General features: G+C 36.1%; 1 protein-coding gene across 2 annotated transcripts in view; it reads left to right on the forward strand.

Annotated features, from left to right (window-relative positions):
* DMD (dystrophin) overlaps positions 1-18,255 on the forward strand; it is a 1,150,282-nt gene that overhangs the window by 832,596 nt on the left and 299,431 nt on the right. For both annotated transcript variants that reach the window (XM_072848384.1, XM_072848392.1), the window contains one exon: positions 10,478-10,595. In XM_072848384.1, the coding sequence (XP_072704485.1) occupies positions 10,478-10,595 (118 nt within the window). The remainder of the gene's footprint in view (positions 1-10,477; positions 10,596-18,255) is intronic.

Genomic DNA, 18,255 nt, shown 5'->3' on the forward strand with positions numbered 1-18,255 from the left:
GCTCTACAATAGTGCCCTTTGCTGTGCTCCTTCAGTTTGGCTTTTGCCTGTGAATAGAAGCTCTTCCAACCTGCTCCGCAGAAATTTCAAATGCAGTACCCATCTTCAGAGTAAGCCCTCCTTCACCTGCCTTCCATGAATATGTGCTTTAATCTGCCAGGTGTTCTCCATCAGCGTATCGAAAGGGTATTCACTGGAAATGCAGGAGGAAGAGCCACTGCCTTTTTCTTTTCCTTTATACATTTTCTAGTGGATAAGGCATCCATCCAGGCAGTGAGTCACCTGCTTTCAGTGTCTTTCTTATCTCCCACTTTTCAGAAATGTCCCTCACACCAGGCTGTTCTCATTGGTGTTAGCCTGTGCCTCTTCTGTTGAATTGGCACCATTGCTCAGAAAAGAGTTGAGGAGTCCCAAGACAGGAAAGAGAAAGCAAGGACCTGGCCCTTGTCACCAGGACACCCATCACCTGCGACAAGACAAGAAGTGCTTGTGTATTTTTGCTACTCACGCAGTGGCTAGGCATCTTTCCACACAGCCTATGTGTGGCTGAGTTCCCTCCTGAGGCATCCACTCTCCACCCACTTTTCACACTACAAAATAACTGGGGGACCTAACTCAGCTACAGCTCCTACTTCAGCTACATGTAGTGATGCCCAAGTGTGCAGCACTTACATCTGTTTCTCAACCTACCCCATAGCTTCTTACATAATGAAGGGCAAATTATAGTTTTTGAGTGTTAAATACGGTATTTTTAAAAGACTGATGTCTCTGTGACACTACCAAGACAAGATGGTATTAATAATTTACTAACTCCTGCTGGCAATTGAGAACTTGAGATTTCCCCCTTGAAATTAGTTATAAAGGTAAGTCTTGCCCAGTCCAAACCTTTAATAACCCATTTTTATAGTAGACCACTGTTTTGTCTTCATAATCTCCACAGTCTTTTAAATGAAGCATTTTTCCTGGGCTTGCAATATCCTTATTATATACATTTCCTTCCTTCCTTCCTTCACTGTTAAGAAAATATAAACAACAGAATTTTTCAAATTTCTACCTTTACCTTTTGTGTTATTGTTGCCTTTAATTAAGTACGTAGTTATGGAAATATGGAGGAATAAAAACTAGAAGTAAAACAAAGAAACAAACAAGCACAACAAAACAAAGCAACAAAAATGAACACAAAAATGAAAGGCAGAAGTATAGCTCTAGGAGGAAAACCTTTCTGAATATACCAGAAAGGTTTAGGTACCAAAACTAGGCTTGTTACTTTGTATGGTTCTTGTCTTCCAGAATGACCATGATATATGAATAAAGATAAGGATCCAATTTGGACTAAAGTTATTCCAGCGTTATTCCAACATTTCTTATCAGATGTGGTAAATACGAAACACCTTCCCTCCCCACCCCCTACACACACACACAGCTAAATAATATTAATTTCACTGTAAGAAACAATTGACGTAACAGCTTTTGTTTTCTTTTTCAAAAGCAAACCCAAACAAACCAGATGAAATCCTCTTTCTTCATTTTACCTTATTCTTGAGAAAAATATCTAGTGTCATAAGGTAATGAAGAAAAACTTATCTGGCAAATGATGCTGTGCCAATCCATTTTAATCTTCGTAATTGTTATTCACTTGCTATTATTGGAGAAAACTTCCAGTAAAAGTAATCAAAGATTTCCAGAGGCTCTAGCAGAAACTTGAGGAGGTCATTCTGTGGTTTTTTTCAGAGCATAAAATTGATTCAGGCTAATCTTTTCCCTATAAAATTGGATAATTTGGGGAGCATCTTTAGTCAAGCTGTTAGCTTTTCTTCTCCATGAAAATATGTTAGTTATTTTCTTAAATTCAAAAAAAGGATAGCAAAAATACCTGCTTATTTTGCTTATATTCATACTATAATATTATGTCTAGTCAATACTGTTTTATGCAAGGTAAACATATCTTCTGTTTAAAAATGTGACAAGGTAAAGAACCTATAACTGCTTTTGAAGTGCATTGACAAGTACATTTTTCACTGGATCAGTCTCAGATAAAAGGAGTTTACTACCACCATCATCTGAAAAAACAGTAGAGAAAAAACTAAAGCTGCAGCTTTGAGAAACAGAACAGCTGTCCTCAGTTTTCTTGCTAATACGCATTTCTAAGTGCAGTGGAAAAATACTTAATCTCAAAACCATTAGTTATATAGGAGGAATAAAATAGTCAATTTTGCAAATTCACATTCCACAAATGGTATCTATGTGCTCAGAAATTTTGGGTATGCTGGCTAATACAGAAACTGGGGAAGCTCTGTGGCTCCTAATACTGGTTCCCATCCATTAAGTTATGTAGTGCGATTGCCTGAAAGGGCATAAGATACCCTGGAATAGTTTTTCCTGATTGTTTAGATGCTCATACTTTATTGCAAACAAAAGTGGTATTGAACAGCCACGTTGTGTGGGGGCAAAAGGCTGTAATTTCTTACACAGTTCACATATACTCAGATTTACTCTTAGAGCTGTAATCCTGTTTCAGTCTTGAGTTCTTACAAGTGATTTAGCACTGTGTTCTTCTAGTTGAATGGATCTCATTAGAGCCAAACACCCAAATCTTTAAATGTTGTTCCACTCATTACCGATACATCTTTAGCTTTATTCCATTTTTCTGGCAATGGCTATAATAGTGTTAATTTCTTTTATCTGAGAATGATTCATTCACAAACCATGTTAAGCTGTAATCCTTTCCTAGCTTCCTCTCCACCTTCTCTCCATCCTGTGCACTGGATGGACTCCAGCGCAGTCCATCAAGACATCTCAGTTAGAATGATCAAGCTGCTGATGGTTTGACCCTCTTCCTGGATATGGACCATGTGTGCAAAATAGCATAGACAGCACGCTTCCTAGGTAGTGTCCCTCTGTTCAGTGCTTGTTTTCCCATAGATGGTGTTTGAGATAATTGCCAGTGTTCATCAATTTTGAACATGTTACTATGCATTATTGTAAAAATGACACAGTCTGTCAAAAAAATATCTGGGGATCTATAGCTAAGCTTCCCAAACTACTTAGCATTCCTGAAGACTCTGGATTTTTGTTTACCAATTATCCAGGAAAAGTTGGAAATTCAACCACTTCTGCTACAGTCCTGCCTCACTCCATGTATTGTAGTGTAAGGTGCCATAGTAGCTGTTAAGAAAAAGTTAAATTCATTTTTTTCATGCTTATTTTTTGTATAGCATTCCTGCAATTCCTTGTGATATTGCAGGTTCCTTGTACCATGTGGACAACTTGCGTACTTTCTGTATCTTAAACACATCTTTTCTGGGATACCAATGTAAAGGGGAGGTACTGAGTTACAGGTTAGCTCAGCAAAATCATGCCATTGTATATGCCACTAAACACACAGACAAACTTTGCAAAGATTTTGGAAATCTTTGCCCCTCTTTATGTATTATTTTTCTTCTGAAAAGGAGTGGGTTCAGAAAGTCCAAGTTTAGCCAGGTAAGGCTTCTCTTGTCTTATCAAGCTCCTTTGGTCACTTCCGTCATCTTGAATTTGTATAAACTCATCTCCTTGTGACAGATTTTTTCTCTTTCTTTTTTATTGTTGACAACAAGTAATGGATGGTATGAATATGTAGTGCATGTGTGTGAGTGTGAAATGAGTGTGAAATGTCTACAGCATATTAGTTCATATCACATATCCAAATTTAGTCTTATTTAACTTCACATCTGGGTAGCTGCCTCTAACATGCATTAAGTGGAGATTCCTCTACAAGAGATATAGTGGGTTGCATCCTTACATCTCTGCAGCCTATTTTCCTAGTCTGAAAATCTTTTCAGCTGCAGGCTGAACTTCTGTTTGCTTCCACCTTTTTATTTCTAAGGCTAGGGCACATCCTGCCTTGCTGGACTTGCTTCAAATCATATTACCTTTGCCTTGCAACCTATGTGTATGCCACCTTTTTCCTAGTGTCGGTGCCCAATTTGGTGGTCTATGAGGGTGGTAAAAAACATCTCAGTGGGCCTTGACTGACTTTTAGCCTCTCAGGAAGTCTCATTCTTGTACCTTACTTGTGACTCTGATCCATGCTGCATGTACTTTTCCTTGCTGACTGCTCCATTTGTGGATGAGTTAGAAGGGTATGTGCCTCCTGCAGTTCTGGAGCAGTATAGTTGATTTCCCTGTGAACTCGGATTTTTAAGCTTTTTTTTCTCTGCTACAAATCAGTCACCTTTCCTTAGAGACCTTGCAATGCCTGCTCCCAAAGTCTTTTTGTAGATAAATGGGGAGCAGGGGAGGAAGAGAGAGGGTGAGAGTTATCCCAGCTCCAGCCATCACCATCACCTTACATTGTTGGTCAAAGCATGGAGATTCAAATTAAGTATTCTCCATTCTGCTTGGTTTGGTTAGTGTACATCAACAGCCTGTTGCACTTTTTGCTGTCATAACTTCCTGGTATGAACCAGAATTTACAAGTTGTAAAGGAACAGTCCTCAGACATTTACAATGCCACCAACATAAATCGTTGAGTGACTGTCACAAAAAGCATACAAAAACTTTTATGATGCTTTTTCATGCACCTAGTGAGACACCTGATAAGCTGTCACTGGTGGCTTTCCCACAGCATCACTGATGGAGTTGATATATTCACTAAGACAGTGGTGAGAGCTGCTTAGGCAGTTCTTGAGTGGGCCCTAAGTGGGCATAAAAATCAGTCCTTATGAAAACTTAAGCTGCATAAATCACTCAGGCAAAATCAAATCATAGTATCCAGTCTGTTAATGTTTTGATTTCACTGACAGGTACCAATCAGCTAGCAACACTGCTAAATAGTAACTCTAGATCTTCTTATTTTCCTAAAATTATACGTACTTTGCAGGGAAAACACAAAACAGCTAATAGCCAAAACAAAAGTTGTTTTAAAAAGAAAACTCCACTGCATTATATTACTTTAATTATTTCATAATTTTATGTTTAAACGTAGAGAGTATGTAAATGATCGTTTTCTCTCATATTCTCTTCCTGCTTAGTGACAAGAAAACAAATTCAAATTGTGTTTGGGAGGAATAACTTAACAAAGCCAATTTTATTATGCAGATGAATTGTAGGTGTTGCATATCTGCATTTTCTGAAATTGTTAGCAAGCTTTTTTCCCAAGCTTTCTCTCTTTCTAGGTGTGTATATAACACATTCTATTTAGAGAACCAACCAGCCTTAAGAAACTCAGTTGTTTTAAGTAAAAGTTGTCATGGCTATACATTTTGCTCAGGAAGTAATTGCTTCATTTTTTGTTTAAATTTAAGGTTTAGAGTTTATAGTTTTTCAAAAGATGAGCAAATCATTTCCTCAACAACTGTTTAATGGAATTATGCTTTTTCTAAGAGTATCATGGTGAGTTTGGAGGAGTGAATAGGTTCATAAGAAGAAAAATATATCTTCCTTCTTTCTTACATTCCCATATTAATAATTCAGTTTTGCTCTTGAGGTCCACTGGTTCATTTCATTAAACAAGGTGGGGGATGGGCCAAAACAAACCCATCCCAAGCAGTAGGAAGTTTTAGTCTTCAGCCATGGGTTGTTTATGACAAAATGGTGCTTCCAGTTTGCTCTTAATATGGAAAGTCTTCTCTAAATCTCCTTTTTGACCAAACATCATTTTTTGGATCACTCACTGTTAGCTTTCTTACCTAGCGGAAAAAAAAAGTATAAAATAGATAGCAAACTATATTCAACAGGTAGCATGTAAACACACAGAAAAATTGTGAAGACATGGTAGTCATTACTACTACAGAGGACTCCTCAATTAAATACTAAAAAGGAATTGTGGGACCTATTTTACCCAATAATATTTCATTTTCTTCATGGCATTTTAAGTTCTTTGTTTTCAGAGACATTTTTCAACTTAAGAATGTAAAACGGTTACGAAGTAGACCCAGAGCCTTTTTAAAGAAGCATACAGACTGAGACACAATCATATATAATGTTGCAGAACAGCAACCTTAACTCTTGTTTATATGTTTGAATTTCAGCAATGGAAGATGAAAACTCCTGGCTTTGATGTGAGAAAAGTTGCTTCTGATATTAAAGAGCAAACACCCATAATCAGCACTAGTAAATGATTAGTTGAATGTTTAAGACTTAGTACCATCCTGGAATTCAGATATTCCAGTTTAATAATGCTTGCCATAAAGTCAGGAAAAAAGGAAAAAAAGATTGGATAGATTTTAAAGATTCTATCTTTTATATAAACTACTACACACATGGCTAGAGTGACAACTATGCAGGCTGTAGCATGCTGTACATTATAAAGCTAAAGACTATTTTAATTCTCAGTCTCAAACCTTGCAGTCCCACCAAGAATTTGTCACACTTCACCTGTTTCAGTTTACTTTTTAGCAATTTTTATACAAGTTATTTCAGTTGCTGACTTAAACAATTTGTTCCATATCTCAACCCCCATTTAGTGTAAAGGAATCATAAAAGTTAGGAACCTGAAAATTGGATTTTTCTTTTGAGCAGCTGCTGTCCACAAATGTAGAAAGATTGCTGAAAGTGAATAGCATCACTTTCTAACAAACTGTAGGCAGGTTTGATGACTGAATCTCATCTTTCCATTACTGTGCTGTCACCAAGCATTATTACGTTGGCACTCATAGATATATGGAAGAAAAAGAAAAGCTCTTTTGGGGTTTAAAGATGTATTTGTACAACCATGGATGTCAATGGTCCTTCTTCATTGTTGACCTACTCACGTTGAATTACATTTATTATTAAACACAAATTTCTTGATTAAAATGTGGTCTGTAATGTTTTGCAGAATACATTATTGTACCTTTACAGAGCACTAGGTAAATGAGAGTAAAGGGAAATTATATGCACAAGAACACAAGTGTTTATTAAAAAAAAATAAAATCCTTTTAGTGTAGCTGACTCCCTAAGTCTTTCTACCTGTGCTTTTGGTGACCTGATGGGGACTAGATAGAGTTCTGTTTAATTTATTTTGAAAATCCTTTCGTAATACTTTTATTTCTGTATTACCCATTTTTACATAGCACATTTGTTTCAGTGTGCTGACATTCCGAATCAGAGGCATCTGGTCTGTTGCATCTGCTGTGCCTCCACCAGGGTGCCACTACTAACGAGTTTTTCTTCCCATGGCTGTTGTAACAACACCTTCTAATAGTTTCCACTTAGTTTTCTGTTGAGGATCCAGTTTTACAACATTAAATATTTGGCTGAATTTGTAAAAGTTTTTAAAAGTATCTCCATATATGAATTGCTTCTGATTTTGGTTTGGGTTTTGGTTTGTTTTGTTTGTTTGTTTGTTTTAGATCATTTCAGCTAATACTTTATTCAATTTTTTTTTTCCAAAATCATATTCAAAGTCTTTTAATTTGTATTCATCAAAACACTTCTCTTCCTAGCATAAGTATTTGTATTTTTGTTACCCACAAAATCAATTTGTATGATTAGTTTATCCAGTCACAGAATATTTGTCTGAATTTGATAATACTTTAAGTAGAGCTCAAGTGTTGCTGTTTATTTTCATGCTACAGGATCACAGGAAGGCTCAGGAATGATGTGTTTTAGTAGCTACTTTTATCCAAGTTTCCATCAGGGTTTGTATGTGTATGTGTAATGTAGGTTCCATGTGGAACATATATTTACTAAGTCTTTAAGATTGTACCAATTGGTAAAATCGTACCAATAAACGTTGTAACAATTTTACAACAATTTTGATTTATACAATTTTACCGAATAGAATAGAACATTGTTTCCGTAAGGTTCTCAGGCACTTTGTATTAAATCAAAAAAAGAATATATTAATTTGAGGAACGTTGTTTTTTCCTTTTTCTGAGTAGTTATGTTTCTAAGACTGAGGAAAAACCCCATCTGTTGTATAATTATATATTATTGTCTCCTGACAGGTCCAAGAATCTTCAAATCTGTTCATAGTATAAGGGTTTCAAGATGTCCTTCCTGACCTTTAAAAAATACATGCTAGTACATCTAGCAGAAAGCAATTTTATTCACGTTAAATGGCAGAGGGAACGATGTCCTCACAGTCCATATAGGGACGAGATTGTTGTGTTCCTGAGGAAACAGCAGAGCTAGCAAGACTCACTTTAAAGAGGCATTGCTAGTTTTCCTGAGTGTCCAGTTTAGGAATTGCAGATGGGTCTTGTGGGTAAATCATTCTGTACAGCAGTTAGGCATATGTCAGTTCCATTCTCTCATTTTGGTACTCAGCAGATCCTTACTGAGCAGTCCTTACCTATTGCTTTGTTTCTTACTGACAGATTTCATATAGCAGAAGCTTTCTTCTGTGGTACAAACACAGCATTTAATGTCTGGTTGGAGACTCAGGCTGGATCAGATAAATCATTCTCCTATTCAGTATATCAAATATAAAAATTATATTTAGGAAACTTTAGGGAACAGTTTAGAGTCACTGTTGGCATAAGACCTTAGAATCACTTAATTTGCTTTTCCTCTTCTAAAAAGTTTCTAGGTAGGGGAAGAAGAGAGAAAGGGAAATATTACTTTGGAGGCCACACAATTATGTGAGCATGTTGTACATATTTTAATGTTCCATCTGCACGGTCCGTTTTGGCAATATGTATAATGCAGATGTTGTTAGGCTGCAATAGGACTGCTTTTTCTGTTGTAAAATTCATGTCACTCATTAACTTGTCTTCCTAGAAAATGGAGTTTTGAAGGCACATAGATATCTAGAGGTAGTAACTACATCAGTAGGTTTTATTTCTTTTTCTTGAGTGCTTTCACTAAGGGGAGAGACTTCTAATGAGAAATTTGTTCTTTGCTTAATTATGCAAGCTGCTGCTTTAACTGCGTGTCTCTATATGCAATCCAATCAGTATACAAGTGAAAAAATACCATCCAGGCTTTTGGATATAAGTTTAGAAAACCAGTTATAATAGATTTTCAAAGAACTTCTGATGCAGAAGTGAAAGGCAAGAATTTCACAGGGTGTAGCTAGATGTGTATCTTGAAAATTACCTTTTTTCTAAAGAGTTTGTAACTGAACAAAACGGAAACTCTGGAGCTTTTAGCTTGCTTTTGATGATACATGCTGTAGTTACTGGATGTTATATTCTCGTTCACTTTTGTTAATCTCATTGAACAGAAAATTATATTAGGCCTTTACCTGTCACCTTCAACTTGGTGAAATTATGTAACTCTAATCTCAGGTTGGAAGGCCAAAGTTAAGATCAGACTCTGCAGGTCTTTTCCATCCAGTACAGTCAGTGAATAATAACTTGTTAAAATAAAGTATGACTATTTAGAATAAAAACATTTTAAGTGGGGGTGGGAGGGACGGGACACGGCACTTTTAAGACAATAAAATGCTCAAGACCCATAGTCAACAGCCAGGTGAGCATGCCAACAGATTATCTAACTGCTGTCCACATAAAAAGCCTGAAAAATAAAAATGCTCCACGGATCTTTGTTGTCAGCTCTGCTGACTCAAAATTGTGGGCAGAAAAAAGTCCTTTGTTCATAATTTGGTAATAAATATTGTTACTTCCAACTCGTAAGACTGGGAAATCTAACGAGCATCTTTTCCGGAAGCTACAGGATAGGGACTTGAAGTTTCTAGATTTGGTCAATGTCTTTTAAATACATACTTGGATGCTTCTTATCTGGGAAACCATTGAACTGATTCCTTGTTTGCTCTTCCCTAATCCTTCAAAATAAGTTAAACTACTGTATGCATAAATCTTAGATGCCTTACTTGCCCTGAGTTCTCACTTTCGTTATATCTAAAGCTATTGTATTTTAGTTTTATTACCTCCTAAAGACCATGAGTCATTATTCTGAAGCCCATCTTTTTCCCTATGAGAAACTCTAGATCCATTTCTTACTTTCTAGTCAGATTGCCTGGGCTTTATCTATCTGCTTGACTAACGTAAATTATTGTGAGTGTTATTTTTCTGCTGGGTAAGGTGTCAGGACAGAAAAAGCTACATTAATAGTCTTACATTGGCTTTAAACCAATAGATAGTAATTAAACAGTCTTAAAATACTAAGAAACAAACATTATTAACTAGACTTCATGAGTTACTAGGAAAATCCTGCCTAATCTGGTAAGAATGTAAACCCCTATATTATTTTTAAAATACATTGTAAAATCTAAGTGAATATAGAAGAATAGTATCCTTCTATAGCTTTATAGAGGAAAATACCTTACCCTTGCATAATTTGATGGGTTAAAAAATGAAGAACGATTGTCATTTTATATCTAGGTTTATAGGTTCTTTCAAAATTATTATTAAAAGTTATACTTGGTATTTTTATGTTAAGAACAACAATATTTGGAGGGTCTAGACCAAATTCTTTGTATTATTTGAAACAGCAAACAATCTTTCTGCTTTAAATCAAGCTGGCACAAAGAAAAGTCACTACACATGGCCTTCTCAACAGCTCTACATGCTTTTTTCTTTGTTTTATTTTTGTATTTGTGTTCAACTAGGCAATACTACAGGATCTGGAGCAAAGACGTCCCCAACTGGATGAACTAATAACTGCAGCACAAAATCTTAAAAACAAGACGAGCAATCAAGAGGCCAGAACAATAATTACTGACCGCAGTAAGTGGTGATTCTGTTATCATATGATGTTTCAGCAAATATGAAAAATGTTGTAATACCTGAGAAGTATAGCATTTTTCAGATACTTTATGCATTTGCCATGAGAAGGAGAGTTCCATCAGGAGACAGTTCTCACACAGATTTTCCAAATTGCACATAGAAGAAATGTAAGTGAAAGTCAGTGATCATATATTTCAAATTTTTCACCTTAATTTCATATTGCTTGTCTTTATAATGGAAGCATATTGTAGAAAATATAGAATGTGATCACTATAGATAATGAAATACATTTCTTCTTAAACAAGGAGGAAAAAGAAAGAATTCACAAAGTATAGCTGTAGGCTTGTAAGAAGCTTTCAATTCCGTCCTCCGTAGTACAGCCGCAGCCTCTTCTTCCATCTCCCCTCAGCTGACGCACAAGTCTGATGATGCTCTGTGTTAGTCTGTATTAGTTCTTCAGTTCTGGTTTCCCTTTCCAGAATTAACCAACTAGCTGTGTCTAAGGTGGAAAATTTAGTAGATTAAGTTTTAGAAGAAGTCTATAGAAGATGTAGTCTTGTCACCCTGGGATGCTTGCATGTCCTTATGCCCTTCACTATAGGATGAAACACACTCTCAAGGTCATGCTATAAAAGCAGTCCTCTGTGGTGGAGTGTTATATATCTTCAGTTATTATTTTGAGTAGTCAGGACTAAAAACTACAAATAATGAATTTCTTATGGTCCTAGAGGTCCCCTGTGGAGCTTAGAGAAGACCCAGGCCAAATGCTTTGCATGTGGACACAGCCAATTCACTTTAGGCAGATGCAAACTGTTCTGTACATCTTGGCCTGGAGACCAGGGATTGCTCCTTGAAACTGATGACTGTGAAGGTGTACACATAGGCTAAACTTCTCTACCCCCATAATTAACATACATATATATATATATATATATACACACACACACACATGTTACCTCTTTCTTTTTATTCCATCAGGTAAATACTTCCCATAATATGTGAAAATCACATTGCATGTTTGGACTGCATTATTGTTAGTAGCAGATACAGGTACTATTTAGACTATAGCCTATGTGAAATAACATTTTTTAACTGCTATTCTCCTTCTGGCCTTGAAACATATTACTGAGAGAGAAAGAAGCTGTATTTGTCTTATTTGAAGTTGGAGAAGAAATTGATAGCGCTTATGTATTACATAAGTACCTGTTCCTGTTTGACATGCAAATTAATTTTAGAATCACATACTCAGTTGAATTCAGATGAAGTGTGTACATATACCTTAACTCTACAGCGCTTATTCAAAGCCAACATACGTAGTACTCCCATCAGTATTTTGTAGTATGTTTTAATTTTTAATTCTGAGACAAGTCTTCTGAAGATAGGAATTGTAGACTTTACATGAAATGCAAGCATAATTCCTATATGCCCTCATGTGAATTGTATGCATGACTAAATTTTGTTCTGTTGGAAAACTGCACTTCACTTTGAGTGAAATTGCCTTCTAAGATAGATTAAATGCTTCTTTCTCATACAGCAAAAAAAGGAAAGCAAGCTATCAGACTGTAAATCAAGAATGAGTGTGTGGTAACCCAACTATATTAAAGCTTGCATCTGTGGCTAGCAGTGTGGTGAATATATTTTACATGATGATTTCTTAGTTTTTATCTATAAGAATTCCCAAAATGATTAGTTGGTTTTGAACTTAAAGTATACGATTAATTTTTGCTGTGATTTAGCAATTAATTTTCTATGTTGAAACTGTCAATATCCTTGACTGCAAAAGTGCAACTTATGATGCAGTAGATACAGGTCATGTCCCTTTATGTTCTTTCAAGTACATCTTGCTGTATTAGAAGATCTTATAACATCATCCTGTTGTTGCTAATGAAATACTTTTAAAGTAAACAAAATAGTTATTGTCAGAAATATACAGGGTCTGCATTTCTGCAATGGAGGGAGACAAAGTATGATCAGGGCCATTTTTGACCCAGTCTTCTGAGGCAGCAAACTAGATTCATTAAGATTTTTTCATGCTTAGTTAGTTTATATTTGTATAATTGTAGGTAGTACTAAACACTATTCAAGAGGTATTTATTACTTTTGAATTCTAAGGAGATCATGATATATCTAGGGGAAAAAAATGCTAGGACTTTACGATGTGACACATCAGGTTTTTCCGAATACATGCCCCATGTGGCATACTGTCACCTAAAGTACTTCTTTAAAAGAACAATAGTAGTTTTTATGGTTTTAATTGTATTACTTTTTTACCCCTGTATGTTGTATGAAGAAGATGGAGATTGCTCTGTTTGGTTTGAATTAGGCCTGCTAAATACCTGTATAGACAGGATCCACTTTTTCTTGCTCCAGCTACCACCCCTCCCACCCCTTCACAGTGCTATGCTGTCCTGAACATAGGAAGACTCTCCTTATCCCCAGCACAGCTGGGGTGCTCTCTACCTAACACAGCTCCTCTGAAGCCTGCTGTGCTGTACAGTGCTCCTACTAGTGCAGTTGTTTTGCCTTGCAGTCCAGCACATACTGAGCCCAGCCTACTGCACCCAGGTGTTGTCCCCAAGTCCATCCCTGGGAATCTTGCTCGCAGCCAGAGCTGAACCCTGGGCCAGAGAACCTGCTCCAGTTGCTAAGGCTGGCACGTTCCCCACAGCCCTAGAGAGCCTCCCCTCTGTTATACTTGGACCTTGCACCAGAGTCCTGCTGCAAGACTTCCCTGGCTACCTCACCTGCAGACTGCTTCCCATTGCCTGTGTTTTTTTCCCTCTTCATGAATACCAATAGGTTACCATGGTTATATCTTAGCAGTTATGAGTACTGATTCAAATCTATGCACTTTCATGACCTGAACATCAGCACTGTGCCATTCACGCTCCTCTGCAGCAGCTGTGTGCCACTCTCACATGCAGCCTTCTGTAATGTCACACTATCAGGTGCCAAGTGCATTGGATCCCATCATGAAGGAAAGGGAGTGCAGGGCTGCGCTGCACTGGTCTGTCATGTAGGAGCCAACAGACTCAGCTATATCTAGTGCACTGTTTCTTCCCGGGCTGAAGCACGGGATCTCACACTTTGAGAAGTAAAAAGCCGAGAACATGAGCTAATTTGTATGAATATGTTGTTCATTGCCTTTTGCTATTAAGGTAGCAAAGAAACCCAACACAATCATCTGGCCAAGATCACTGAACAGGTATATTATAAATATTAAATGAGACTCGTAGCTAGTGTAGAAGATAGCTGCATTCTTGGTCACAGGATGGGTCAGTGTGCCATCAACTGGAATTAAAACCCTGAAGGTCCTGGCTTCTGTGCTAACATTGGTAACTCTTAAGTCATTCTGCTTGCAGAAATATGTATATTATGCTCATTAAAGTCTAACTTTGAACTATATTTAGAAGCCATTATTGCCTTGAAAGTATTTCTAAAAACAAGCAAGATAAACATTTTATACAAAATCAAGCAAATCAAGAGAAGTTTATTAGAGAATCTCTATGAAGAACTACAAAAAAGTCAATGATCATGAGATTATTTTTCAACAGAATTGTCATAGTATTGCATGGGTTTAGTCTTTCTTTAGGAAATAAAAACAGAAATTAAAGATAAGCTCATACAATTGAATTATTTCCTTTTAACCTTTTTCCCCCACCCTTACTTCATTATCTGTATGAAATTGCAGGAGCTATACTACGTAAAAAGAACTTGACTCTATAAAGTACAGCTTCTGTTGTGTTTACATAATGTTATACGCAAATCTCTCTTTATTCTATGTAAATCATAGGTTTTTTACAACTTATACATTACAGAATACATAAGAACAATAGTTACATTTAGTCTTGAGGAAAAGTTGTGGGAAAAAGCAAGATGCCTCTCTGCTCTTTTAATGCCCTCGATAAACTATTCTATTCTAACGGAACCATATGCTGTACAATAACGTTTTTCTCTACGTAATGCATCACAGCTCCAAAACACTTTGTTTTACTGCTGATGAAAATGTTGTTTCTTTAAATTGAATGAGTTTATAAGCAACTTTGAATATAATAAAGTAATTAAACTTTGAAAATTCCTTTTATTTTTCATCAGTTCCTATGTATAGAATACATAAAGCTGGTAACAAGTCAATGTAGAGGTATACTGAGAGATAATAAAAACAAATTTACAGTCTTAGAATCAGAAATACCAAAGTAATTACAAAGGCTATGTTAGATCTTGCTAGATCCTGGAAATGTAAGAAACTTGAAATTGCAGGCCTTGCTATTTTTGTGTTCACACACATGCAAAAGATAACGGTGAATAACCTTTCTGCGGTTTTACTTTGCTAGTAATTTACATCCCAGTTTTGTAATGTGGTTTCTGGCTGTGTAACCAATAGAGGAGGTATGAAAATGAATATTTATAGAACTCTATGAAGAAATAATCTCTTACTGACCAAAGAATCTCCCTTTCAAGATTATAAGAATCCAAAGTAACACACATCTTTCTTCAGCAATTGTGTGAAATGTAGTGAACTCTCAAAATATCACTTGAGAGGTTAATTAAGTTCTATTACATTAAATACATAAATAATAGCAATAAAAACAAGCATTTCAGTGAAGACTATTTTGATCAAGAATTACACATTGGGACCAAATGATTCCTTTTGAAATTTTATTCGGCAGTTTTTAAAACCAAGTCCACAAATGTATGAATAATTTATAGAGGATGTCTTCAGAAGAGTTATTTTGGTTTTGTGGTTTGTTTTTTGTTTGCTTGGGGTTTTTTTTTTTGAAAAAAGAAAAGCTATATGTTATAATTGGTTGTTAGGAGAGCTGCACTTGAACTAATCTGAAAAGAGTCTGAGTGCCTCTGTGCCACTCCATAAAAAATGCCTTTATTGAATAGTTTGCTGTATTTGACAGTTTTATGGCAAAATCATCAACTTGTCATCACTTTCACAAGAAAATGTATGGAAACTCCACAGTGAATTACAGCTGTACTGTTGTTCTCGACACCTTAATAAAATAGCCATCTCCATTGTACTGCCATCTACGTGGTTTTCTCTTAGAGCTATTGAATACAAATAAAGAGTTTACCACTTGAAAAACCAAATTCATACAATCTGGAATTTGTCATCCAGTAGTAAAACTCCTAGTTACCAAGACTGTAAAAGAAAAGTGTAAGAGAAAACTGTACTTGTATACAGTTTGCCCAGTTATCTTGTTGATATTTTTAAGCTGAATTATTGAATAAGCCCCAGTATTCTATTCTTTGGATTCCACGTATTTCAAGAACTTCTCAAGAACCTGAGTAATAGCTTTCCTATGTCATAAAGATGCAAAGTTTATTAGTTATCCTGATGTACTTCTTTACAGCCGAAACCTTGTTTTTCCTATGAGAACTCTATGCCATGGAAATGAAGGAAGGGAGAAACCATTTGTTGTTAAAGAAACATCAATAACAAGATAAAACTATAGCTTTGAAAGGGATAGCATGTTACTGAGAAGAGTACCTCATTTGAAACCACTTCCTTGGTGCAGATTTGCTGCTACAGGATTTGTATGGAAGTTATGGGACATTTTAAGAAGCAGTAACAAGTTATTTTGGAACACTGGGGAGAGTTGCCCTTTAAGAATGGGAAATAACATGCCCCAGAAATGTCTGAGTGATCGGGGAATTACAGTTATATATCATTTCTCAGGCTATATATACTAGAAGCATATGGCTCAGTGGACAAAGGGCAAGATCTAAACTGTCTACTTCAGGTGTTGTAGTGCTCCCAAAAAGGATGTGAGACTACAAGGTGACCTTCCTCCATTTCTGGTTATATTCTTGCGTAGAAGTGGCACGGCTTTTTTGATAGCCCCAGAGCCCCAGAGCTGCTAAGTGTATTAGGTGATATTGGAGCTGGTGACTGTGTTAGGCTTGCTCAGAGCTCACTTACCTTGTCAAGCCTGTGAAGAGAGTTAGGTAATTACTAAACTTTGTGTTGTGTGGTAATTCAGGTGGAATGTAGCTGGCTAGTTCTAGACCAGGTACTTCTGAATTGATAAGAATGTTGTACTAAGTTTTATGTCCCTATAAATCAGTCTGTGTTGGAGAACAGGCACCCTGGATTGCTGTTTTGGATAGAGGCACTTAATTTTGCCCAAATTGTAACTGTTAGTAAAATTTTGTCATCTATCCTCCAAAAAAGCTACAAGAGCAGAATTGTTGACCAAATCTCTCATCAGGAAAATATGACCACAAAGTGAGTTTAATTTAATATTCTGCAATTTACTCTGCTGTTCTTAAATTGTTTGGAGACTGAGGTGATAAAGGTGATTTTAGTAAAAAGGCCAAAGCATGTAAAACTTCAGCCTCCGTAACCTTCAACCTGCCCAGTCACCAATTAAAGTAACTTGCCCAGAACCATGAGCAGACACAAAATGACAGAAAGTCTTGTTTACAGGCTGTCAGCAGGCAATTCCTTTCCCCAAGTACTGTTGGCTGCTCTCCTACTAAGATAAGTCCTATTAATAGTGTTGTTAGGGGCATATTTTCCTTCTTTTATGCTCAAGGGGAGTCATATTTTAACAGACTGGTTTTCTGTAACTACCTGCCTTTGTTCTTAATGTCTTTGTGAAAATCGTTACCACTCATAGAAATCTGCATGCATATATCAATTTGAAGGAGCTTTCTCTTTTAGGTTAACAAGAGCAGCGTCTCAGTAGCTTCAGAAAGAAGCAAATTTGCTTGCAAAAGTGTTGTAAGCAAAATGTAAAGGGAAGGTAAGGAACTGCCACACAGGATGAGATTGCAGGTCCTACTAATTTACTCCGTTGTCTCAGAAATTGTTAGTATCATGTCCTTCTGAAGAATATTTACAAATTCAATAGTATGCAAATGTGAAGTAAATTGAGAGTACTTCGCAGAATACAAAGTCTTTCTTTCATATCTTAAACACTTAGAGAAGTGTTAACATAATTTTTTGAAACATTTAACTGACTGAAACTGCCAAGAATTTGTAGTTCTTCAGGAAAGCATGCACTAAGTTATTTTAGAGTTTTCAACATATTTAACAGTATCTAATGTGAGACTTCCTGTTTACAGTGTTACAACAAAAAAATCTGGTTTTAATTACATTGGATTTTTCAAAAATGAATTCAATCTCATTTTACAAATGTTAATTAACATTTGTATAAAATACTTCAAAATCTGAAAATAATAAATGTTGAAGAGGTTTGACTTATATCTTGTCAGTGATAGAAGAATGTTCCATTGACTTGTGTAGTGGCCAGGTAATCAGAAAGGAATTGTTTTTCTCTTTGAGCGATACTGGCAAGACTCAGTCAATTTTCTATGTTAAAAGGAGTAATGTTAATAATTTGCCATTAAAAATATCTATACCACTTATACCATACTTGTGGCCCATCTCTATTGCATTGCAAGTAAATAGGGAATTTAAATATAAGCAATTTAAATTCCCTATGTACTAATGAAATTTCATTGCTGTTTTTATATAAGGTCCATTTGGGCAATCAATAAAGTTACAGTCTAACCTTAAAATCTGTGAGTTGCTCAAGATCATGGAAAATTATTTTCTTTTTCTTTTCAGATAGGGGATTTCTATTTCTTGCTGAATGCTAGTACTACTCCATATCTTTGAAGTCTGAAAGTCTCAAAAGTATTG

The sequence above is a fragment of the Ciconia boyciana genome, chromosome 1, assembly GCF_034638445.1.
Source record: "Ciconia boyciana chromosome 1, ASM3463844v1, whole genome shotgun sequence".
In the NCBI taxonomy this organism is placed as follows: Eukaryota; Metazoa; Chordata; class Aves; order Ciconiiformes; family Ciconiidae; genus Ciconia; species Ciconia boyciana.